Source organism: Mobula hypostoma, chromosome 8 (genome assembly GCF_963921235.1).
Source record: "Mobula hypostoma chromosome 8, sMobHyp1.1, whole genome shotgun sequence".
NCBI lineage: Eukaryota > Metazoa > Chordata > Chondrichthyes > Myliobatiformes > Myliobatidae > Mobula > Mobula hypostoma.
The window spans coordinates 103832031-103858178 of NC_086104.1; the positions used below are offsets into that span (position 1 = coordinate 103832031).

The 26148-nt window shown below is 44.5% G+C and overlaps 1 protein-coding gene across 6 annotated transcripts in view; it reads right to left on the reverse strand.

The window, feature by feature from the left end:
* The window catches only part of LOC134350811 (filamin-A-interacting protein 1-like), a 354727-nt gene that overhangs the window by 23710 nt on the left and 304869 nt on the right, over nt 1–26148 (reverse strand). For all 6 annotated transcript variants that reach the window (XM_063056514.1, XM_063056513.1, XM_063056515.1 and 3 more), the window contains one exon: nt 11236–13978. In XM_063056514.1, coding sequence (XP_062912584.1) covers nt 11236–13978 — 2743 coding nt within the window. The remainder of the gene's footprint in view (nt 1–11235; nt 13979–26148) is intronic.

Here is a 26148-nt window from a genome sequence, read left to right on the forward strand (position 1 = left end):
AGGCCAGGCAGCATCTACGGAAAAGTGTAAACCGTCAAAGTATCAGGCCTGAAATGTCGACTGTTTACTCTTTTCCATGGACGCTACCCGGCCTACTGAGTTCCTCCAGTATTTTACGTGTCCTGCAGCAAGGCCTGCAAATGTCGCTACAATTCCAATGCCAACATAGCATACCCACATCTTACTAATCCTAACTGGTATGCCTTTGGATTATGGGAGGAAACTAGAGCACCCAGAGGAAACCCACATGGTCAAAGGGAGAGTTTACAAACTCCTTACGGACAGTGGTGGCAATTGAACCCTGATCTTACAGCTGGCTCTGTAAAATATTGCACTAATCACTACACTATGAATCATCTAGTATCCTGCAACAGGGACCCCCTCCACCCAGGACATGCTCTCTTCTCACAGCTGCCATCAGGAAGAAGGTACAGTAGCCTCAGGACTCACACCACCAGGTTCAGGAACAGTTATTACTCCTCAATCATCAGACCCTTGAACCAAAGGGGATAACTTCACTCAACTTCACTTGCCCCGTCATTGAAATGTTCCCACAATCTATGGACTCACTTTCAAGGACTTTTCATCTCATATTCTTGATGTTTATTGCTTATTTATTTATTACTGTTATATCTTTCATTTTGTATTTGCACTTTGTTATATTTTGCACACTGATTGAACACACAAATTGGTGTGGTCTTTCATTGATTCTATTGTGAATATTATGATGGTTTATTGAGTATGCCCACAAGAAAATGAATCTCAGGATTGTATATGGTGACATTATATATACTTTGATAATAAATTTGCTATGAACTTTGAAATTGAAAGAAAGGTCAATGCCGCCTTATGGCTCCAGGGGTCTGGCTATTCTTGGAAATTAATTTTGAATATTCTACACAGGAGCTTCCAACATGTGCTCCAGTCTTCTCCCAAATATACACTGGAAAGTCAAAAGTGACTGTAAATCATCCCTTAATTGCTCAAGTGCCAAAAATATCAGAGGGGACTTCACAATGGAAGACTCTTACCAGTGTCAACTTTAATTATCTTACATTCTTAAAGTTCCCTTAAGTAACTGTCATGTCAGTGTGACTAAATGCCAGAATGCTGTGAGAATGTAAGCAACATATTGGGTCAAAGGGAACCAGTAGATATAGTTTATTTGGAATTACAGAACACATTTGATCAGGTGGTAAATAAAAAGGCTATTGCACAAAAACAAATAGCAGGGTCTGTTATTATTGTCATCAACCATATATCAAAGATCTAGATGATAAAGTGACTAACTGGATTAGCAAATTTGCAGATGACAGCAACATTGGTGGTATAGTGGACAGTGAGGAAGAACTGTCAGAACTTGCAGCAGGATCTGGACCAGCTCAAAAAAATGGCAGATGAAAATTATTGCAGACGAGAGCGAGGTTTTGTACTTCAGCAAGACCAACCAGAGTAGGTCTTACACAGTGAACGGTAGAGCACTGAGGAGTGGTATAGAACAAAGGGATCTGGAGTACAGATCCATAATTCATTGAAAGAGGCACCATGGGAAGATAGGGTCTTAAAGAAAACTCATAAATCAATGTATTGATTACACGAGTTATAATTTGTATAAGATGTTGGTAAGGCTGAATTTGGAGTGTTGTGTGCTGTTTTAGTTACCTTCAGAGAAAATTTACAAAGATGTTGCTGGGACTGAGGGACCTGAGTTCTAAGGAAAGGTTGAGTAGGTTAGGACTTTATTCCTCGGAATATAGATTGAGGGGAGATTTGATAGAAGGATACAAAATTATGAGAAGTAAATGCAAGCACTGAGGTTTTTCCGCTGAGATTGGGTGGGACTACAACTAGAGGTCATGGGTTAAGAGTGAAAGATGAAAAGTTTAAGTGGAACATGAGGGGAAACTTCTTCACTCAGAGAGTCATGAGAGTGTGGAACGAGCTGCCAACACAAGTGGTGCATGCGAGCTTGATTTCAACGTTTAAGTTTAAGTATGTTGATGGGGTACTGCTATGGAGGGTTATGATGCCGGTGCAGATCGATGGGAATAGGGGAAGGGGCCCGCTTCTGTGCTGTACTTTTCTATTACTCTAATATTCCAGCATGGATAGGGGACAGGTTGGGATAAACGTTGCAGGGAGAAACAAGAGTCAGGCCTAGAATCTGGAAAAACCAACAAACTGCTGCAGCAACTCAGTGGATTGAGCTGCAAAAGGGGGGTTGGGTGGGGGGTGCTGAAGGTATTTCTGATGTTTTGGGTCAAGCATCTGTGACTGGACTGAGATCAAAGAGGGAAGAGCAGGGAAATGCTGAGACAGGGATCAGTGTGCAAAGGAGGGGTTAAAGGACAATTAGCAGATGGAATCGGCCAGGTTAAGGGTAGTGGTGGAGTTAGGAGGCAGAGGCAGGTGGGTGATGGACGGAGGCAAACAAAGAAAAGGCGGATGAAGCTGGGTATGTGTGTCAGCGTGGCAATCGGTAACTAAGGGGTGAACCACAAATCAGTGCTTGGGTCTCAACTGTTAATAACCTATCTCATCAATGGATGAAGTGTGCACAGTAGCCAAGTTTGTTGGCAAGTCAAAAATAAATGGGTTAACAAGTCATGAAGAGAACACAAACAACACGCAAAGGGACATGGACTGAGGACAAGTTGGTAGATGGAGTATAAACTCTTGTAGGACAGTTACTATCCCTCAACCATCAGGGTCTTGAACAATAAAGGATAACTACACTCAATGATCTCTTAAGGGCTCTTTATCTCATTATCTCATGTTCCCTTTGTTTATTGCTACTTATTTATACTTGAATTTGCACAATTTCTTGTTTTCTGCATTCAGGCTGATCTTTCATTTGATCCTGTTATGGTTACTATTTTATAGATTTGCAGAGTGTGCCTGCAGGAAAATGAATCTCAGAGTTACATATGGTGGCATATTTGTATTTTGTTAATAAATTCTCTTTTGAGAGGAACTGAGTCATCGACACTAAGGTTTCCTTTTCTTCCATTTTTACGTTGTTAAAATTGCCCAGCTCTTTTTTTAGTTTAGTTGATTAATTCTGTTCAGATTAGTTTTTTTTTTGAGGGGGTTATATTTTTTTTTCTTTTTTCATGATTTTTGTCTAGATATTTTCTTTTTGTCCTGTATTATTCATTGGTATCCTACATGATTGGGAGTTTTGTCAATTAAATACTATTTGGTTTTATAATTACTCATGTTAAGCATAACAATGTATTCCCAACAACTTTGTATTATTGCTATGCTATGTTTATAGTCTATGAAACTAATAAAAAGATTGAAAAAGAAAAGAAAGAAATTCCCTTTGAACTTTGATATGGAAAACTATAGGAAATCGACCTTGGAAAGATCAATGAAGAAGTCATTATTTAAATAAAATTCAAAGAAATCAGCAGATGCTAGTAATCTAAAATACAAACAGAAAATACTAGAAACATTTAGTAGGTCAGACAGAGTTAATGTTTCAGGCCTAAGATCCTTTGTCAGAATTGGGAAAGAGAAAAAATAAAATCAGTTTTAAGCTGCGAAGTGTGTACAGGTAGGATGGGTAGGACAAAGGAATATTAGAGAAAGTAAGGAGAAAGCAAGTTACCTGAAATAGTTGAATTTTATATTCCTTCCGTTCATTCTCCCCAGCCCAGTCCTTTGTCATTTACAACTGCAACACTGCTATAATGCTCCCCACTTCGACCTTCTCCAGTGCCCTATCGCCTATCCTATTAATTCTCCACCCACTTTGACCTCTAGTATCCTGCACTGTGACAAAGAGGTCCAAATAATCTTGGGCAACAACTCCTCACAAAGTGGGGCAGCACAGTAGAGTAGCACTTAGCACAAAACTTTACAGCACTGGCTGTAAGATCCAGGGTTCAATTCCCACTGCTATCAATAGGGAGTTAGCACATTCTCCCTGTGCCTCTGGCTGCTCTGTATTCCCCCACATTCCCGAAAGGTGTACAGGTTAGGGGTAGTGAATTGTGAGCATGCCATCTTGGCACCGGAAACATGGCCCAACACAATCCTCATTGATCTGATTTGACACAAACGAAGCATTTCACAGAATGCTTTAATGTACCTGTGACAAATAAAGCTAATCTCTTTTATCTGGTGCTGGTACAAAGGAATTCTGCAGAACCTTGTACTGGTAATACAAAGGTAACATGCTGGAACAACAAGTAATTAGGAAGGCTATGGGAATGTTGGGCTCTCTTACAAGAAGTAAGGATTACACAAGTTACATTTCGTTGTATTGGTTTGGACATCTTACCAGTGAGATGGATGTAGCCAAGTAACCACAAAAGAACATCTGGCCAGATGCCAGCCCAATCTGGCCTTCAGTGTAACAATTATATTCTTGTGTATGTCAGGCCTATTGACGTAAACCATATGACCCTAAAAGAAAATGTATCAATCCTTCATTGGTATAAACCTTTCCCCTGTTCTCAAGAGATCAAAGACTTTTTACACTTTATTCTTTGACTTCCTTCCAGTGTTTCTTTTAAGCAAGTAAGTAAAATTATGGCATTACTGTGTTAATTATTAATAACTGTTGATCTTCTCCCAGTATCACCTCTGGTCAACCATAGCATGGAACACAGTGCTCGTACACTTATCCAGCAGAACAGATGAATGAGCCATTATTAACAGGAAAGCCTTCGCTGAGCAGAAAATCAAATGCAATTCTCCTTCTTCCACTGGAATAATTATTCACTGGAGTAAGATCATTTAATACAATTCATAAAGATGTACAAGGAAGCTGGAGAGACATTTCTCCAAAAGAAGAAAGGCTCAGGTCAAGCCTAACTACTTTCCAAGTTTGATTTTGACCCTGTTGCCTTTTGTTGATGGTCTTCCCTGGATAGTGGGAGTATCTTAAAATGTTACTTTCTTTTTCTATTGAAGAGTTTAGTTTTAGTCAGTCAGTTTTATGCTCTCAGGTGTTAGAATCCAGTTTAAGATAACCTGTCTTAAAGCAGGAATAGTTTTTACAGGATATTGGTCCTTCAGTTAGCTTTAGACTTGCTAGTAATGTTATTTTAATAGCGGTTAGAAGAAAAGTATATTCTGTATGCAACTTTAGGTGTAATGTTTGCAGTGAGGGGTTATGTGTTTTTACCATTTACCAGAAACATTACGAGACTAAGCAAGTGGGAACGATGAATTAGACGCAATGTGGTGGATGTAGCAAGGTTGATGTGTGTCATGAAATGGATCATCAATATGCATAAAATAAGGGTAAATCACTCATGAGGGTAGGATCAACTTGGACCAGAGGGAGCTGCTTGCTTCTGCTGTTCCTCAAAAATGGGGCCAGGCCAATGTGGATGGCACAGGCACCTGATATTGCAGATTCTAAAAGGGCAGCATGAGTAAGTCCATGCAGGCAAAGGAAGTTCACCTGGACATTAGTGGACAAGGATTAAATTGCAGAAAGTGAGAGAGGGAGTTCGTCGGCAAAAAACAAACATCAATATTTTCATTGCTGACAAACTTGAAGATGAGCCAAAAGATTTCCAACAAGTATCTCAGAGCCAACTAATTTAGGAACTACAATGTGATGCTTAAAGCAAGATCTATTTCATAACATGGTACTATGGAGGTTGATGTCAGATAAGATAGCAGGGCAGAAGACCCTTAACAGTGTTCCTGAGCAGAGAGATCTGGGGGTCCAAGCTCATAGCTCCTTGAAAGTGGCTACATGAGTTGATAAGGTGATTAGGAAGGCTTATGGAATGCTTGCTTTTACTAGTCCAGGCACTGAGTTCAAAAGTCACGAGGTTATGTTGCAACTTTATAGAACTCTGGCTAGGGCATATCTGGAATATTGGGTACAGTTTTGGTTGCCCCACTATAAGAAGGACGCCGAGGCTTTGGAGAGGGTGCAGAAGGGGTTTACCAGGATACTGCCTGGTTTAGAGGGCATGTGCTGTCATGAAAAGCTGGACAAACTTGGGTTGTTTTCTCTGGAGCGGTGGAGGCTGAGGGGAGAACCGATAGAGATTTATAAGAGGCAGAGATACTGTAGACAGGGAATATTTTTTTCCCAGGGTAGAATGTCTAACACCAGATGGCATGCATTGAGGGTGAGAGGGACTAAGTTCAAAGGGCAAGTGAGGGGTAAGTTTTTTTACAAAGGCAGTGGTGAATACCTGGAATGCGCCGTCCGGTTTGGTGGTAGAAGTAAACATATTATAAGCTTTTAAGAGACATTTGGATAGGCACATGAATGTGTGGAAGATGGAGGGATGTGGACATTGTCTAGGTAAGGAGGGTTTAGTTCTTAGGTTTTTTTAATTTACTTTTTAGCTGGATCTGCACAATATTGTGACCAAAGGGCCTGTTCCCGTGCTGTACTGTTCTATGTTCTCTGTTCTATACCATGGCTGTTCTGTTTACTGTATGATCGAAGTGAGCTCGAATAGGGTAACTTTAGATAATATTAGCATTGACATCAATTCCTCTACAACAGTAAGAATTGTACATCTGGTGTAGATTCTACTAGTAGTAAATAGAATCCCAGTTATTCAGCTTGTAAATGAGGTGGATATTCTGTGCAGCAAGAAACATATGTTTTGTTATTATGCAGTAGCTGTACAAAGCAATTTATAATTTAAAAAAAACATAAATTACAGAGGGAAGAAACTATTACTGAATTGTTGGGAGCGTGCCTTCAGATTTCTGTACTTCTTTCCTGTTTGTAACAATGAGAAGATAACATGTCCTGGGTGATGGGGGTCCTTAAAGATGGATACCGCCTTTTTGAGACATCGCTCTGTATCCACACAGCCAAGTTTCCCTGGATCACATGCCTCCTGATTTTCTGAATGATCCTACCATCGAACACCTTACTAAAATCTACATACCCCACATCCACTGCTCTACCTTCATCAGTTTGTTTTGTCAATTCCTCAATCAGACTCATGAGGCACCACCGTGTTAACTAACCCTAAGCAAATGCTCAGGAATCCTGTCTCTAAGAATACTCTTCAATATTTGCCTAACTTAAGGCTCACTGGTCTAAAATTCCCAGGATAATCCGCATTACCCTTTTTTGACCAAAGGAATAGCATTTGCCACCTTCCAATCTTCTAGTGCTACTCTAGTGAAAGTTGTAATCAAAAGTTGCAATTTTGGCCACTTCATTAAGAGTGGCTGTCAAGTAGCGCCTTTGTGTAGTTCTCTTAAGGATTTAGCCAAGGTGTTTGAATCCATGGCTATAAGCTTAACAGTAGAGCTGGGTTACTTAGGCACGGATACACTGTATATTTCATTAACCTTGTCAGCTATTTGTATTTTAAAGAGTCTACTTAATCAAAGTTGATCAAACAAAGACTGAGCCCATCCCTAATAAAACAGTAAAGCAATGTAACCTGCTTTCTCTAATTTTACTTTATATTGTTATAGATATTTTACAATGTTCTTTAACTAGGAAGGGATCTGGTTCATTGCAAAAGATACATAAAAACACAAAATGTTTTAAAACTGATCCTGAGACTATTCACCTGGTCAAACCTGCTCTGCTGTTCCATCATGGCTGATTTATTATCCCTCTGAACCCATTTTCCTTCCTTCTCCCCATAACGTATGATGCCCTTACTAATCAAGAACCTATTAACCTCTGCTCTAAATATATACCAATGAATAGGTCTCCACAGCCATCTATGGCAATGAATTCCAAAGATTCACCACCCTCTGGCCAAGGAAATTCCTCCTCATCTCTGCTACAAAACATTAATATAAATTAAGCTGTAAGTATTTATATGACATCAAGGAATAAGTCTATTTTAATCCTATGCATTCTTATTGGCCTAGGCACATCTAAGAAGTATTTGGGGGTCATGGGAGGATACGTGGATGATGATTGGTTAGCTAAGTTAGAAGATTGGACGCTGTTGACTGAAAAGTAGATTCAGATCCATACAGTATATATATATTTAAAAAAAGAAGCTCTGTAGATGCTGGAAATCCAAAACAACGCACATACAAAGTGCTGGAGGAACTCATCAGGTCAGGCAACATTTTGTGTGTGTTGCAGTAAATATATTTAAGTTTTTGTTATAACTTGCTTTTACTATTACCTAATTATATGCAAAGGTATCACAAAATACTATCAAGAACCTTACCAGAACAGGTATGGACAAGATATGTCAGTGATGCTGTTGGCCAATATAATGTTGCACTATGGGTGATGCCTTTTGTGAAGAACTGAGGATCGAAAGAGGTTGTGTGTTGTGCTTTCACACAATGACGAAGCATCTCAAGTTTAGTGGACTGTTTTCAAGGACCCTAGGCTTTTGGGTCCCTAGGGAAAGCTTTTATTGTGAAATCAGTAAAGTGTGTGCACCTCCAGGGGCCATAAGAGACTGCGTGACATTGCATAATCAATCCATAGCTGGTGGCAGGGAATGTAGTCCCAGATATTGTCTCACAGAGTCAGAGTTATACAGCATGATCAAAGGCTAATTTGACACAATTTGTACATGATGGATAAGTTGTCCTCTTCAGCTAGTCCCACATCCACGTGTTTGTTCCACATTCCTCTAAACTTTTCCTATTCATCTTATTCACTGGTGAGATTTTTGGGAATAAAGAAATTTGAGGGACTGTGCTTTTAGGAACAAATGATATTTCAAAAAAAACTTGTAATATGATGGTGGTTTGTCATTTGATCTGCTTTTATGGTCACAACTTGCGGTTTATAATTTGTGATGTTTAAGCCCATATCAGCCAAGTACAGCATCCACACCAAGGTGAATTTGTACCACAGCTGTGTTCTGTGCATACTCTTGTATGGGTCAGAGTGCTGGTGCATAACGGAGAGTGACCTTGCCAAGCTGTTGTCATTCCATACCTTGAGCCTCTGAAAGATCCTCCGTGTTTCCTGGTCAAGGAAGATCTCCAATCACATCCTACTCTTTCAGTGCCATCAAGAGGACATGAAGAAACATTGGAGATGGTTTGGGCACATGATCAGATGAGAGGCCAACTCCATCATCAAGATAGCACTTCATTGCACCCCTGAAGGGCGGAGGAAACGTGAGAGACCAAAGACAGCTTGCGCTGTACCATAGAAGCAGAGACGAGGACTCTGAACCACATCTGAGCCACAGTGGAGAAGATGGCCAAGGACAGGCAGAGGTGGAGGACCTTCATTGCTGCCCTAGACGCCACCGGCATCACAGGCAGTAACTAACTAACTAATCCTATGTTAAATTTTTGAGAAGTATTTATTTTGTTTTAAGACATCATCTGCATTATTACTGACTGAACGGTCTGCATGTAGGAGGGAGATTGAAAATCTGGCTGAGTGGTGCCACAGCATCAACACTTAACTCAATGTCAGTGAGACCAAAGAGTTTCAGGAGGAGGAAACTAGAGGTCCATGAGCCCGTCCTCATTGGGTGATCAGAGGGAGAGAGGTTCAGCGACTTTAATCACTCTGTGTTATTATTTCGGAGGAACTATCCTGGGTGCAGCATGCAAGTGTGATTATGAAGAAAGCACGCAGCACCTCTATCTCCTTAGGAGTTTGTGAAGATTCAGCACAACATTGCAAATTTTGACAAACTTCTATATATGTGGAGTGGAGAGTATATTGACTGGCTAAATCACAGCCTAGTATGGAAACACCAATGCCCTAGAATGGCAAATCCTAAAAAAGCAGTAGATACAGCCCAGCCTATCACAGGTAAATCCCTCCCCACCAATTCATCATCATCAGAGACTCCCACTATCCAGAACATGCTCTCTTCTTGCTGCTGCCATCAGGAAGAAGGCACAGGAGCCTCAGGATCCACACCACCAGGTTCAGGAACAGTTATTAGCCCTCAAACATCAGGCTCTTGAACCAAAGTGGATATCTTCACTCAATTTCACTTGCCCCATCATTGAAATGTCCCAACAACCTATGGACTCACTTTCAAATACTCATCATCTTATGTTCTGGATATTTAATGCTTATTTATTGATTATTATTATTTAATTATTGTTGTATTTGCACAGTTTGTTGTATTCTGCTCACTGGTTGAATACCCAAGTTGGTGCGGTCTTTCATTAATCCTACTATGGTTAATTTTCTATTATGGATTTATTGAGTATACTTGCAAAAAATGAATGTCATGGTTGTATATTTACTTTGATAATAAATTTGCTTTGAACTTTGATCTCTAGCTCTGCACCCATAGTGGGCCGCCCTTATACATGTCAATCGTTGTTGGCCGATATTAGACAAGCTACTATCAGCAATGCGTTACAAGTGTCTAGACAAACAGTAGAATCCCAAAGGCATAGAAGACTACAGACCAAGTGCTGGCAAATGGGATTAGCTAGATGGGTACTTGATAGTCAGCCTGGTCATGATGGGCTGAAGGGCCTGTTTATGCGCAGTTTGTGTGATTCTATGATATTGGCTGCCCTGTGAGACTATTTAAGAATCAACCACTTCTATATGCCTGGGGTCAAGTGACATCTATTTTGGAACCTATTTCTTACCTAACCTCATGACACTTGGCTACTGGGTAGGGCAAGGGGTGCCCTTTATGGACACTCGTTAGCAGTCACACCACAACCAAGGATTCCACACTATGAAGGAACGCATTGACCAACGCTATTACATCAATTGCAATCCACATTTGGAAGCACAATGCCTGAGAGTCCACCAATCTATTTATTACAGAAAATTAGTCAATCCTAATGAAGTAAAAGACTGTAAGATAAAGGAGCAAATTAGGCCATTTGGCCCATCGAGTCTGCTCCATGGGTGATTTACTTTCCCTCTCAGCCCCAATCTCCTGCCTTCTCCCCGTATCCCTTCATGCTCTGACTAATCAAGAATCTATCAGCCTCTGGCTTAAACATAACCCAATGCCTTGGGTACATTCGATATAAAATACAGAAAATGTTGGAAAAACTCAGCAGGTCGTGCAGACTCTGTGGAAGAAGAAAGAGACTTGACATTTAGACCTTTGGTCAGAGCTAGTGGGTTACTTAAGATTTACATCAGCTGCTGCTCCTTCATTTCCAGCTACAGCAACGCTGCCTTGAGACTTGCATTTTATTTGTTGATCCAAACTGCATTTTGCTGCTCTAACGTTGTACTCTTACTGCTTTTCTTTTTCCTGCCTGAATGTATAGAGGGATCCGCCTGCACGTCCCACAAGGGGAGGTGACAGTAATGAATGAGTACCCTGTTGAGACCAGGGCTGTGTCACTCACCAGTGCCGGCGTGGTCCTAGTGGGCGACGTGCTGGCTGGGGTGATGATGATGCTGCTGGTCATCTTGCTGGGAGAGCCCTTGGGTGGGGCGTAGTGGCGGGGTGAGCGGAGCACGGTGCCCGACCCTTCCTTGCCGTCAGCGGGCACGGCCAGCGGCCGCACCGTGATGAGCGGAGCGCCGGGCTCGGGACAGCTGCCGCTGGCCGGCCGCTTGTACTGGGTGCCCAGGTGGATGTGGATCTTGTTGTCCTCGGTGGTGATGATGTTGGCCTTGGGGCCATACCTTCGGCCAGCTCCCTGTTGTTGCTGCTGCTTGTCCGGGCCCATTCTGAACACGGCCCGGCCCACCTGCACCTCCTGCGGCTCAGGGCCTGGGGCTGGCTCGCAGCCGGGGGCCGTGCTCACCGTTACGATCTGGATGGGCGACTGACGGGCTTCGGGGGAGGCCGGCTGAGGGTGAGGGCACCCTGGCGGCGAACTGGGCCGGGAGAAGGTGGTGATGGTGACGGGCGAGGCCGGGCGCTCGGGTGAGAGGAGGCCTTCGGAGGCCTTGGGCACGGGGATGATGGTGATGCGGGGCTTGTGAGGGCCTAGCGTGGGGATGACAGTGCTGCTGGAGAAGAAGTCGTCGGCCGCTGGGCTGGTGATCTCCAGGGTGGCCGTGCTGCCGCACTGCTCGGGCGTCACTCGGATGTGGAGCGGCTGCCCTTGCTTGCTGGACACGAGCAGTGGCTTGCTGGGGCTGGTGCCCACCTCCCGCCGCTTGGCCCAGGGGACCCAGGAGCGGCGCAGGCCTGGCTCGCCAGCAGCTGGCGGGTAGCGCTCGAGGACAGCGGGCGGCCTCCGCAGGCTGCCTTGACGCAGGTGGCTCATCAGATGGTTCTCCTCCTGCACCGACTGGCGGATGAAGACGGCCGTGGCATTGCGGTCATCCTGGTCGGCCAGCGCGCCATCCGTCTGCACGGCGGTGGAGGCGAGCGGCACCTCCAGCATGCGCCGGCCGTCCATGCTGGGCCGGAGGGCGCGGCTGCAGCGCTTGGAGAGCTCCAGCTCGCGGGCCAGGCTGACCACCTCCATGCCCATATCCTTGTTGCGGTTCTCCTCCTGCTGGCAGCGCCGCTGCAGCCGTGAGTACTCGGCCTGCAGCTGCGACAGCTGATCTTCCTTCTGCATCAGCTCGTGGATCTTCTCCTTGAGCGCCCTCACCTCGGCCGCCAGCTCCCGGCTCCGGGCCTCCTCCAGCCGCAGCCTCCCCCGTGCCTCAGCCTCCCTGGCGCCGCTGCCCTCTCCCTGCTCGCTGCGGCTGGCCAGCTGCCGCATCTCCTCCAGCTGCTGGCTCAGCTGGTTGGCCTTGTCCCGCTCGCTCCTGTACCGCTGCTCCAGCTGGTCGAACTCGTCCTCCGTCTTCATCAGGTCTCCCTCCACCACCTCCAGCTGCTGCAGCCGGCACCTCAGGCGCTCCACCTCCAGCGTCAGCTCCCTCAGCTTGGGGCTGTCGGACTGGGCTTCCTCAGCCAGTCGCTCAGCCTCCGGGGTGGCCCGACTTCTCAGAGCGTCGCTCTCGTCCTCGTCGAGCCTCTTCTTCAGCAAGCCGAGGTGCTGGCTCAGCTCACTGGACCTTTGCTCCTCGCTCTTGAGCTTCATCGCCAGTTCCTCCTTCTCAGTGAGCAAGCTGGACACCTTCTCCTCCATCTCTGACTTCAGTTTGAGGAGCTTTTTGCTCTCTTCTATCAGCTTCTCCGTTACCTCAGTGGTCTTGCTCTGCTCCTCCTTGAGCTTATTGTTGAGCTCGTTGACTTTTTGCTCTTCTTGGTTCAGCTTCTCAGCCACCCCTCTCCTCTGGTCCACCAGCATCACTGTGAAGGACTTCAGCTTCGTCAGATCATCTTTCAAGTTGAATTCACTCTTTCCCAGCCTGGCCTCGGAGGACTCCAGCTCCTTCACGCGAGCCTTTACTGCTTCCAGCTCGTTGAACAGGTCTTTGCTCAGAGCCTTCTCTTTGTCCAGGCTGTTGTGCAGCTGGGAGCATTCGGATTTGCTCTTGTTGAAAGCACCTTCCAGCTTTTCCAGCTCCACCATTCTCTTCTGGAGCTTCTCCACCTCTAGCCTCAAGCTGCTGCTGTGGAGCTCTTCTTGCTGCAGTTTCTTCTTCAGCTCCCTGCCCTGATCCTCGGCCTTGGTGATCTCCTCGTCCTTCCCCTCCATCTCCAGTAGCTGCTTGCGCAGGCTCTCCACCTCGGACATGAGGCTGGAGTTGCCGCACTCCCCCTGCCTGATTTTGTCCCGCAGCTCCTGCAGCTCTTCCTCTGCTTTCTGGAGGCTCTTGTTGGCTTCCTCCAGCTCCTCGAACCGATGGGCCAGAGTCGACAGCTTCTGCCGCAGCTGGCGGTTCTGGGCCTCTTGGTTCGCCAGTTTAGCTGTCATCTCGTCGAGCTCTTGCACGGACTTGGCAGATTTGTGCTCGAGTTCCGCTTCCAGCTGGAATACCTTCTGCGCCTCCTCCCTGGCTCTATCGTCACTGCTACGGACTCTCTCTTCCTCCTCCCGGAGCTTGTGCACGAGCTCCTGCACCTTCTGGGCTTGTTGGCCGAGCTGCTCAATGTGAATCTGCCGCTCGTCCACCAGCATTAGTGCGAATGACTTCAGCTTCAGCAGCTCCTCTCGCACCCGGCCCAGCCGTCGGCTGTTCTCCTTCTCCTTCCGGGCTTGGTAGCACTTCTCCTGTTCAAGCAGTTTCTTCAACCTGAGGGCAGAATAAAAGGCTGCATGAGAATGGGATTAAAATATATCTCGGGGCTTTATGCACTGTGGGAAAATGTCAACAATTGCAGCATGTTTGGAGGGGTAACAAACAAAATATTGAAGGCATTCGGTGGATCATACTGCAGTTGAAGAAAGAAGTATGCAGTGGAAAAAAGTGACTGAGGTGGGTATCTTCCTCTCCCCATCTCCCTTATTTGATTCCATGGACTACCTTCCTTTGCTGTCAGATTCCATCATCTGCAGCGCTTTGCCTCCGCCTTTTCAGTCCAGATGAAGGGCCTCAGCTAAACACTGACGGACCATTAATCCCCTCCCCTCTCAGGTATGCTGCCTGACCTACAAGTTCAATCCAGCAGATTGTTTGATGCTCCAGGGTCTCCAGCATCTGCTGTCTCTCGTGCTTCTATGTTACGTGGGGTGTTCTTTTGCAAGTCACTGTCCTGACGTGGAATTGCCATGTTGGAAGAACAGTAGATATTAGAGACAGCCTCAGGGTATGGAGCAAGATATTTAGGATTAAACTGTGGAGAAATTCCTTCAGCCAGAGGTTGGGGAACATGTGGAATTTTTTTTACCAGAGGGCTGTAGAGCTCTGAATAAATTTGAGGATAGATTTCTAGACAGAGGCATCAAGTGGCTTGTGATGGGATCAGGACTGTAGTATTGAAGATAAAAGGTCAGTCACGGTCACAGAGCTTAGAACAGCTCTGGACAGACCATTTAGCCCACATAGTGTTGTGCTGATCTTGATGTCAATTTTCACTGCATCTCCTCCTCCTGTGTACCATCCATACCTCACCATTCTCTGCATATTCATGTGTCTGTTTAATAGTCTCAGCTCCATCGAACTCCCTTCTTCCACAAGCAGGCAGTTCAGCCCCCACCAGTTTCTGCTGCCTTTGAACTCACCAGCCCCATGAAACCGTAAAAGCATTCTCTCTGGTGTTTGACTTTCCTACCCTGGGGAACAGTGTGCACGGGTGATTGACAGTGAGCCCTTCCAAGCATCTCTGTTCCCCAGCAACACTAATAATGAAGACTGATGTCACCAGCAGTTATGGAGAACTAAAATACACAGAAGTGCCAAATGTTGCGAAGTGGAATATTTCCTAATAGTTGCAAGGAATGGTTGGAACCAAGGAAGTGTATTCTGAATGAACAATTATGAAGTCAGCCTATGACAGTCGCACAACTCTGCACGAACGTAATAGGGAATGGATGGGAGAATAGAGAACTTAATGACAGATAGCTGTGTTATCTTGCATTGTTCCTTCCAAAACAGTGGCAATGCATTTTCATATGGGTTAGAAGGGACGTTTGTAAGAGACAGATTCTGAACATGTTACATCTCTGTACATTTGTTGGTATGGATGTGCAGTTCATGACCTCAGCAAGGATCGGATAATTGAAAATGGTGATACTATAGCCTTAGAATTTAAGACTTAAGACCATAAGACATGGGAACAGTTAGACCATTCGGCCCATCGAGTCTCCCCTGCTAGTCCAACACTGCAGAATTATTATTCCTCTCAAGCCCATTCTTCTGACTTCTCCACATAACGATTGACACCCTAACTAATCAAGGGCCTATGAACCTCCACTTTAAATATAACCCATGACTTGGCATCCAGTGTCTGAGGCAATGAATTCCATGGATTCACCACCCTCAGACTAATAAAATTCCTCCTCATCTCTGTTCTAAATGGCCCAAAGCCATCAAATAGTCCTCATATCTTAGCCCTTTCCTTCCTGGGATCATTTTTGTGAACTTCCTCTGGGCCCTCTCCAATGCCAGCACACCGTTTCCTAGATAAGAGGACCAAAACTGCTTATAATACTCCAAGTGTGGCCTGGCCAATGGCTTATAAAGCCTCAGTACTACATCCTTGCTTTTTTATTGCGGTCCTCTTGATATTCATGCTAACATTGCTTTTGCCTTCATTACCACTGACTCAGCCTGCAAATTAACCTATAGGGAACCCTGCACGAGGACGCCCAAGTCACTTTGTACCTCTGATTTTGAATTTGCTCCCCATTTAGAAAATAGTCTATGCCCTTATTCTTTCTACTAAAGTGCATGACCGTACACTTCCCTACACTGTATTCCATCTGTCACTTCTTCTAATCTGTCTAAGTTCTTCTGCAAATCCCCCGCTTCATTAACGTTACCTTCCCCTCCACCTGTCTTTCTATTGTCCACAAACTTGGCCACAAAGTTATCAACTCCATCATCCAAATCATTGACATATAATGTGAAAAAAAGCAGTCCCAACACCGACACTTGCAGAACACCACTAGCTATCTGCAGCCACCTAGAAAAGGCCCATTCTAAATTCCCATTCTTTGCCTCATGCTAGTCAGCCAATCTTCTATCCATGGGCTCCTACCTTGATTAGCAGCCTCATGTGTGCCACCTTGTCAAAGGCCTTCTGAAAAACAAGTAAACAACACCTATCAAAGTTGCTGGTGAACGCAGCAGGCCAGGCAGCATCTGTAGGAAGAGGTGCAGTCGATGTTTCAGGCCGAGACCCTTCGTCAGGTTTTGTCCACCGTTTCTTTGTCCCCCATTACTACCTCTTCAGTGTCATTTTCCAGCAGTCCGATATCTACTCATGCTTCATTTTTACTCTTTATATACCTGAAAGGGTCTCGGCCTGAAACGTCAACTGCACCTCTTCCTACAGATGCTGCCTGGCCTGCTGTGTTCACCAGCAACTTTGATGTGTGTTGCTTGAATTTCCAGCATCTGCAGAATTCCTGTTGTTTGCGTTTAAACAACACCTTCTGACTCTCCTTTGTCTGTAATGCATGTTACTTCCTCAAAAAATTCAAACAGATTTGTCAGGGTAGATTTCCCCTTACGTAAACCATGCTGTCTTTGGCCTATTTTATCATGTGCCTCCAAGTACCTTGAAACCTCATCCTTAATCATGGATTCCAACATCTTCCCAGTCACTGAAGTCAGACTAACTGGTCTAATTTTCCTGTCTTTTGATCTTCTCCTTTCTTAGAGATTGGAGTGACATTTGTAATTTTCCAGTCCTCTGGAAACATTCCATAATCTAGTGATACATGAAACATCACTGCTAATTCCTCTAATACCTCTTCAGCTATCTCTTTCTGAACCCTGGGATGTAGTCCATCTAGTCCAGATGACTTATCTACCTATGGATCTTTCAGCTTCCAAAACACCTTCTCCATAGTAGTAGCGATTACATTCACTCCCACCCCCAAGTTTCTGGCGTACTGCTGGTTTCTTTCACAGTGAAAACTGATGCAAAATACTTATTGATTTTGTCCACCATTTCTTTGTCCCCCATTACTACCTCTTCAGTGTCATTTTCCAGCAGTCAGATATCTACTCATGCTTCATTTTTACTCTTTATATATCTGAAACATCTTTTGGTATCCTCTGATATTATTGGTTAGCTTACCTTCATATTTCATCTTTACTCTTCTTATTGCTTTTCTAGTTGCCTTCTGTAGATTTTTAAAATTTTCCCAATCTTCTAGCTTTCTACTAATTTTGCTCTACTATATGCCCTCTCTTTTTGCTTTTATGCTTCCCTTGTCAGTTACGATTGCCTTATCCTGCCTTTAGAATACTTCGGTTTAGCGATGAATCTATCCTGCGCCTTCCCAGTTGTTCCCAGGAACTCCAGCAATTGTTGTTCTGCTGTCATCCCTGATTGTGTCCCCTTCCAATCAACTTTGGCCAACTCCTCTCTCATGCCTCTTTAATTCCCTTTACTCCACTTTAATACCAATACATCTGATTTAAGCTTCTCCCTCTCAAGCTGCAGTGTGTATTCTATAATATTATGATCACAGGCTCTTAAGGGTTCCTTTACCTTAAACTCCTTAACTAAATCTGGTTCATTGGAATGGGCTGCCAACGACGGTGTTGGGGGCAGATGTAATAGGATCTTTCGAGAGACTCCTGGATAGGTACATGGAGCTTAGAAAAATAAAGGGCTATGGGTAATCCCAAGTAATTTCTAAGGTAAGGGCATGTTCAGCACAGCTTTTTGGGCCAAAGGGCCTGTATTGTGCTGTAGGTTTTCTATGTTTCCATGTTTCTATACATAACAACCAATCCAGAATTTCCTTTACTCTTGTGGGCTCAATCACAAGCTGCTCTAAAGACCCATCTCATAGGCATTCTACAAATTCCTTCCCTCGGGATACAGCACCAACTTGATCTTCCAATCTACCTGCATATTGAAATCCCCTTTGACTATTGTAACATTGCCCTTTCCACATGCCTTTTCAATTTCCAGTTCTAATTTGTAGCCCACTTCCTGGCTACTGTTTGGAGGCCCGTAAGCAACTCCCATCAGGGTCTTTTTACCTTTTCAGTTTCTTAACTCTACCCACAAGGATTCTACATCTTCCAATCCCATGTCACCTTTTCCTCAGGATTTGATTTCATTTAACCAATTTCCCCCGGGATCAATAAAGTATGACTATGACTATGACTATTTTTTACCATCAGAGCCACCACACCCTCTCTTCCTAACTGCCTGTCCTTCCAATGCAATGTGCATCTTTGGATGTTCAACTCTCCACTGTGATCTCCTTTCATCCACAACTCAATGATACCCACCATGTCATACCTGCCAGTCTTTACCAGCACTACAAGATCATCTACCTTTTTTCCATATACTGCATGCATTCAAATGCCTTCAGTCCTGTGTTCATCACCCTTTTCAATTTTGCTCCCACGTTTCTGGCAGTTAGATTCTTATCAGTTTCTAAACTTTTTGCCTTTTTATTTATTCTGGCAACTTTCCTAGCCTCTCTTGCACTCTCCTTCCCTTTTACTTTATCGTCAATTTTCCAAACTGTGGAACCCTCCCCTACTACTTTTTTTAAAATACACACTTTAACACATCCCATTAACTGTAATTTTGCCCTATCAACTGCCTAATCTTGTTCAGAGTCTCACTACATACTGCATCTACTTGCATAGCAACTGCCCCATCCTCTGTCCTACCACTCCGGTTCCATGCCTCTGCCCAACCCTCCCGAACTACTCTAGCAAACCTGCCTGCAAGGATATTGGTTCCCCTCAAGTTCAGGTGCAACCTGTCCTTACTATATGGGTCATACCTTCCCGAGCAAAGATCCACTTATCTACAGACCTGAAAACATGCCCCTCTGCACTAACTTCTCTGCCAAGCATTCATCTCTGAAATTATCCCATTCGTACCCTCACTGGCATGTGGTACAGGCAGCCATCCAGAGACTACTACTCTTGATGTCCTTTTAGCTTTCATATAGCTCCATAAATACTCTCTTCAGGACCTTATCACTTTTCCTTCTTAAGCCATTGGTACTGATATATACCATGACTTCTGTTTGCTCACTCTCCCCTCCAGAATGGTGTAGATCTAACCCAAGACATCCCTAACCCTGGCACCTGAGAAGCAACATACCATCAAAGTGTCTCTGTCATCTCCACAGACTTTCCTGTCAGCTCCTCTAACTACTGGACCCCTATAACCACTGTAATCCTCTTCTTCCCCGCCCACCTTCCCTTCTGAGCCACAGTGTTAGTTTGAGTTCCAGAGACCTGTTTGCTGTAGCTTTCCCCTTATAGCTCAACTCCCCCCCACCCCCAAATCGGTATACTTATTATTGAGGGGGATTGCCACAGGGGTACTCTGTACTAACTGTTTATTCCCTTTCCCTCTCCTGACAGTCACCAGGTACCTGCTTCCTGCAACCTCCATGTAGCTTCTTATCTAACACCTCCTTGCTTTCCTATATGAGCCAAAGGTTATCAAGCTGCAGCTCCAGTTCCCGAACACAATTTTTAAGGAGCTACAGCTGGGTGCATCTTGTGAAGATGTACTTATCAGGGAGCCCGGAATTCCCACATCTAGCATGAAGAACACGCCACTGATTCTAAGCCCATTCTCACTGCACTAGCTGTGCACTAATTGACAAAAAAAGAAAGAAACCTACTAGAAACTTACCTAGGGCCTTCACCTTTCCTCACCTAAGCCTCTTGAGTTGAAGCCTCAGGTTAACCACTCTAACACTGTCCCGCTCACACTATAACCACTCCCACAATGGCCTCTCCACTTAAATGAAAACCGCTGTAATGAAAAGCAATTTCCCCCGGGATCGATAAAGTATGACTATGACTAAACCAGACTTCTTTTTATTGGCCTTTGCCAGTTGCCTAATGCAGTAAATCGTCATGATTTAAGGTCGCCAAAAGTCCCAAAAAGCCCTGAGCTCTTTTTTAAATTTCGCGCTGCCTCACCAAAATAAGCAACTGCTCGCAATGATTGTAACCTGCTGAGAAGTTCCAAAAGGACCCAAGCTTTTTTAAAATCTTGAGCCCTTTCACCAAAACAAGTCACTGATGACAATGATTGAATTTAGTTTTAATTCTGAAAAAAAACCAGATTCAATTGCTAATGGGATTTAACCGCACTATATGTAGTGCCAGAATATCTCCGAAGTCCCAGTATCAACATACTTCCTTGTGCTGATCAGAAAACACATGAGATCATGCATGATCTGTATCAACCAACCAGCAATCTCCAAAAAGTGAGAATCGGAAGTGGACTGGAGAACCAGCTTGTCAACATACCTGGCCCTCATTCTGTGGCCTAGTGCACTTGACACCCTGGAACCAGATCTAGTTAAAGCATCAGATTACATTGGGTTAGTGTATTGTCATAGACTACAGGGTGCTAAGGAGTTCCTTGTTCACATGATGCATTCCACTTATTTTCATTTCTCAGACATCAGCAGGCTTGCAAAATTAAAATTTAATTAGAATAAGTAGCAAAATAGGGATGCTGGAAATAGCCTGCAGACATATTGTGTACAATATGCTATTGTATGCTTCAATAATAATATGGGAATAAGATACTGCAACTAACCATTGCTGATTCTTAAGTAACAGTTCAGTTTGGTCTCTGGGTTGTTGGTTGACAATAGTGGGCTTACACGGCTTTTTTCTTGAGAGTTCCAGGGGACTATGGTCAGTGTCATTGTGCTCTGGTCTACCAAGCCTGCCCACTGCATCATAGTAAAACATAATACAAAATTCAGAGGTCACCCCACTATCCCAGACCTCACTTTGAAGTGGAGAGATTGGCAGACTCAAAGTTAAAGTTAAATTTATTATCAAAGTACGATTCATATGGGAGATTGGACTGCACCCAATCAATGAATAGGAGCATGAGAAAAAGTGACGACTTCAGGCAGATCCACAATTGAAAATTTTAAAATGCAGTGCTTCGCGGTAGTTTTCAGAGTTTGGACTGAATCCAATCAGAGAAAGGGAGCATGAGAAGAGACAGCAACTTCACAAAGGTCCGTGATTGAACATTAATAGAGGTTGTGCTTCATTAGAAAAGGTGAATAAAAGTAAGGCAATGGAAAGTGGAGTGGCCATTGTGTGAGAGGGCCAGTGTTGGAGTGGCCTTAGTTCATCAGGCTTAGGAGAGATCAGCCTTGGGTGAGGTAAAGTATCTGGTAAATTTCTTCTTTTGCGTTCTTCTCCAGTTAGAGCAGCTCCAGGGACTGTGTTGTGTCCTTTGTGTGAGACATGGGAATTCTGGGAGGTCTACAGCCTCCCAGATAGCCACATCTGCAGCTCCTCAGAGAACGTGTTAAGGAACTGGAGCTGCCGCTCAGTGAACTTTGGCTCATCCGGGAGATGGAGGAAGTGATAGATAGGAGCTACAGGGTAGTAGTCACCCCAAGATTTCCATCAGCAGAAGAAAGGAAAAAGGGCAGCCTGTGGCCATTCCCCTCAATAGTAAGTATACCTTTTTGGATACTGTTTACCAAAGGGGCTACGTTGACTGGATCTCAGGCGCTGCAATTCAGAAAAGAAGAGATGTGAAGAGGTCTGCAGTAGTGACAGGAGATTCCATAGTTAGAGGAATAGAGATGAGATCCCGTGGACGCGTAGAGACATCCAGATGGTTGCCTCCCAGGTGCCAGGGTCAGGGACATCTCGGATCGGGTCCTTGATGTTCCAAAAGGGGGAGGGTGAGCAGTCAGAAGTCTTGGTACATATTGGCACCAATGACATAGGCAGGAAAGGTGAGGAGGTCTTGAAGAGAGATTTTAGAGAGCTAGGTAGAAAGTTGAAAAGCAGGACCTCCGTGGTAGTAATCTCAGGATTGCTATCTGTGCCATGCACCAGTAAGGGTAAGAATAGGAGAATTTGGCAGATAAATGTGTGGCTGAGGAACTGATGCAGGAGACAGCGGTTCAGATTTCTGGATCATTGGGACCTCTTTTGGGGGAGGTATGACCTGTAAAAAAGGGAGGGGTTACACCTGAACCCGAGGGGGACCACTATCTCTGTGGGCAAGTTTGCTAGAGTTGTTCAGGCGGGTTTAAACTAATTTGGCAGGGGGATGGGAACTGGAGTGATAGGGCTGAGGATGGTAGTTGGCTTGCAAACAGAGGCAGTGTGTAGTGAGACTGTTAGCAAAGACAGGCTGATGATAGGGTAAAATTTTTGTGAACAGGAAGAGTTGCAATATAAAAGGTGGACAAAATTGAAAAAGGTGATGAATACAGAACTGAAGCTGTTGTTTATCTATTGAGACACAGTATGGAATGTGCCTTTCCGGCCCTTCGAGCATGCGGTCAAGCAATTTCTGGATTTAACCCCAGCCTAATCGTAGGACAATTTACAATGACCAATTAACCTAACAAGCAGACTGTGGGAGAAAGCTGGACCATCCAGAGGACACCCACGTCGTCACAGGGAGAACATACAAACTCCTTACAGGCAATGGAGGGCATTCAACCTGGATTGCCTGTGATATACAGTTTTGTGCTAACCACTACACTACAGTGCCACCTCATATTAGACTGCATACTTGAATACATACAGTATATGGATTAAGGTAGATGAACTTGTAGCACAGTTATAAATTGGCATGTATGACGTTGTGGGCATCACTGAATCATGGCTGAAAGAATATTATAACTGAGAGCTTAAACTCTAAGGATACACATTGTATCCAAAGGATAGGCAAGTAGGCAAAGAGGGTAACGAGGCTCTGTTGGTAAAAAATGAAATCAAATTCTTAGAAAGAGGTGACATAGGATCAGAATCATTGTGGGTGGAGCTAAGAAACTACAAGGGTAAAATGACCCTGATAGGAATTATATACAGACCCCCAAACACTAGTAAAGATGAGGGCTACAAATTACAACAGGAGATAGAAAAAAAATTTCAAAAGGGCAATGTTACAATAGTCATGGGGGATTTCAACATGCAGGTAATTGGGAAGATGCTGCATCCTAAGAGGGGGAATTTATTAAATGCTAACAAAATGGCTTTTTGTAGCAGCTTGTGGTCGAGTCCATTAGGGGACCAGTTATTTTGGATTGGGTGTTGTGCAATGCACCAGAATTGATTAGAGAGATTAAGGTAAAGGGAACAATAATCATAAATTGAATGAATTCACCCTGCAATTTGAGAGGCAGCAGCTAAAGTCGGATATATCGGTATTACGGTGAAATAAAGCGAATTACAGAGGTATGGAAGAGGAGCCTCCCAAAGTTGATTGGAAGGGAACACTAGCAGGGATGATGGCAGAACAGCAATGGCTGGACTTTCTGGGAGCAATTTATAAGGTGCAGGATGGATACATTCCAAAGAGGAATAATTTTTTTAAATCGGAGCAAAAGGCTGAGAGTGAAGGAGTAAAGGAATCTTGGAGAGAAGTAATTTTTTCAACACTGCTTGGGGAATAGAGACTAGACTACACAGGTGCGTGAGAAAGAGCACCAAAGGTTTAAAAAAAAAGACCATCATATACAGCGGGCAGCCGAGTGAGAGGGAGCAGAGTGGGACGGCTTTGGCTCAACAGGCTTTAGCATGAACAGGCAGAGGCGAGGGTAGGTTCCGGTAAGTTTTGTTTTCTTTGTTTAGGGTAGAGAGAAGCCAGGCAGGGTGTTGGAATGCTCCTCTTGCAGGATGTGGGAAGTCAGGGAGACCTCCGGTGTCCCTGACAACGCCTACAAGAAGTGCATCCAGCTGCAGCTCCTAACAAACTGCATTAGGGAATTGGAGCAGGAGCTGGATGACCTCTGGATCATTCGGGAGAATGAGGTGTTTATAGATAGTAGCTTCAGGGAGGTAGTTATGCCAAAGGAGCAGCACACAGGTAATTGGATTACCGTCAGGCAAGAGAAGAGGAAAGGGCAGGCAGAGCTGGGTTCCCCTGTGGCCATTCCCCCTCAACAAAAAGTATACCGATTTGGGTACTGTTGGGGAGGATGACTTACCTGGGACAAGCTGCAGCAGCCAGATCTCTGGCACTGAGTCTGGTTCTGCAGTGCAGAAAGGAGGGTGGAAGAAGAAGAGAGCGGTAGTGATGGGGTACTCGATAGTTAGAGATACAGATAAGAGGTTCTGTGGTCGTGACAGAGAATCCAGGATGGTTTGTTGCCTCCCGGGTGCCAGGGTCAGGGATGTCTCTGATCGCGTGCACAGCATTCTGAAGTGGGAGGGTGATCAGCCAGATGTCATGGTACAGATCGATACCAATGACGTAGGAAGGAAGAGTGAGGAGGTCCTGGAGAGTGAGTATAGAGAGCTTGGTAGAACGTTAAAAAGCAGGACCTCGAGGGTGGTAATCTCAGGATTGCTACCTGTGCTAGGTGCCAGTGAGGGTAGGAATAGGATGCTCTGGAGGATGAACAAGTGGCTGAGGAACTGGTGCAGGGGGCAGAGTTTCAGATTTCAGGATCATTGGGACCTCTTCTGGGGCAGGTGGGACCTGTACAAGAGAGACGGGTTACACCTGAACTACAAGGGGACCAATATCCTTGCAGGGAGGTTTGTTAGTGCTATTGGGGAGGGTTTAAACTAGATTTGCAGGGGGATGGGAACCAGAGTGCCAGAGCAGATAGTGGAGTGAGGGTGAAAATAAATGATGTTAATAGTTCATGCAGTCACAAATAGAAGGTTGTGTGTGGTGGTAATAATCTTCTGAGGTGTGTCTATTTCCATGCAAGGAGTATTGTGGCTGATGAGCTGAGGGCATGGATTGACACATGGAATTATGAAATTATAGCCATTAGTGAAACTTGGCTGCAGGAGGGGCAGGGCTGGCAGCTTAATGTTCCAGGGTTCCGATGTTTCAGATGTGATAGAGGCAGAGGAATGAAAGGTGGGGGGGGGGGGCGGTGGGTAGCATTGCTAGTCATGGAAAATGTTACAGCAGTGCTCAGGCAGGACAGATTAGAGGACTTGTCTACCGAAGCCATATGGGTGGAGCTGAGAAACAGGAAAGATATGGCCACATTAGTGGGGTTGTATTATAGACCACCCATTAGTCAGCGAGAATTGGAGGAGTAAATCTGCTGAGAGATAGCAGACAACTGCAGGAAACATAAAGTTGTGACAGTAGGAGATTTTACTTTTCCACATATTGATTGGGACTCCCTTACTGTTAAAGGTCTAGACGGGTTAGAGTTTGTAAAATGTGTTCAGGAAAGTTTTCTAAATCAATATATAGAGGTACCAACTAGAGAGGATGCAATATTAGATCTCCTATTAGGAAACAAGTTAGGACAGGTGACGGAAGTATGTGTAGGGGAACACAAACAACAGGAATTCTGCAGATGCTGGAAATTCAAGCAACTTTTATGTGTGTTGTTGTGTAGGGGAACACTTTGGTTCTAGTGATCATAACACCATTAGTTTCAACTTGATCAAGGATAAAGATAGATCTCATCCTAGGGTTGAGGTTCTAAACTGGAAAAAGGCCAAATTTGAAGAAATGAGAAAGGATCTAAAAAGCGTGGATTGGGACAGGTTGTTCTCTGGCAAGGATGTGATTGGTAAGTGGGAGGCCTTCAAAGGAGAAATTTTGAGACTGCAGAGTTTATATGTTCCTGTCAGGATTAAAGGCAAAATGAAAAAGAATACGAAACCTTGGTTCTCAAAGGATGCTGGAACTCTGATAAAGAAGAAGAGAGAGATGTATGCATGTTTAGGAAACAGGGAGCAAATAAGGTGCTTGAGGAGTATAAAAAATGCAAAAAAATACTTCGGTAAGAAATCAGGAGGGCTAAAAGAAGACATGAGGTTGTTTTGGCAGTCAAGGTGAAGGATAATCCAAAGAGCTTCTACAGGTACATTAAGAG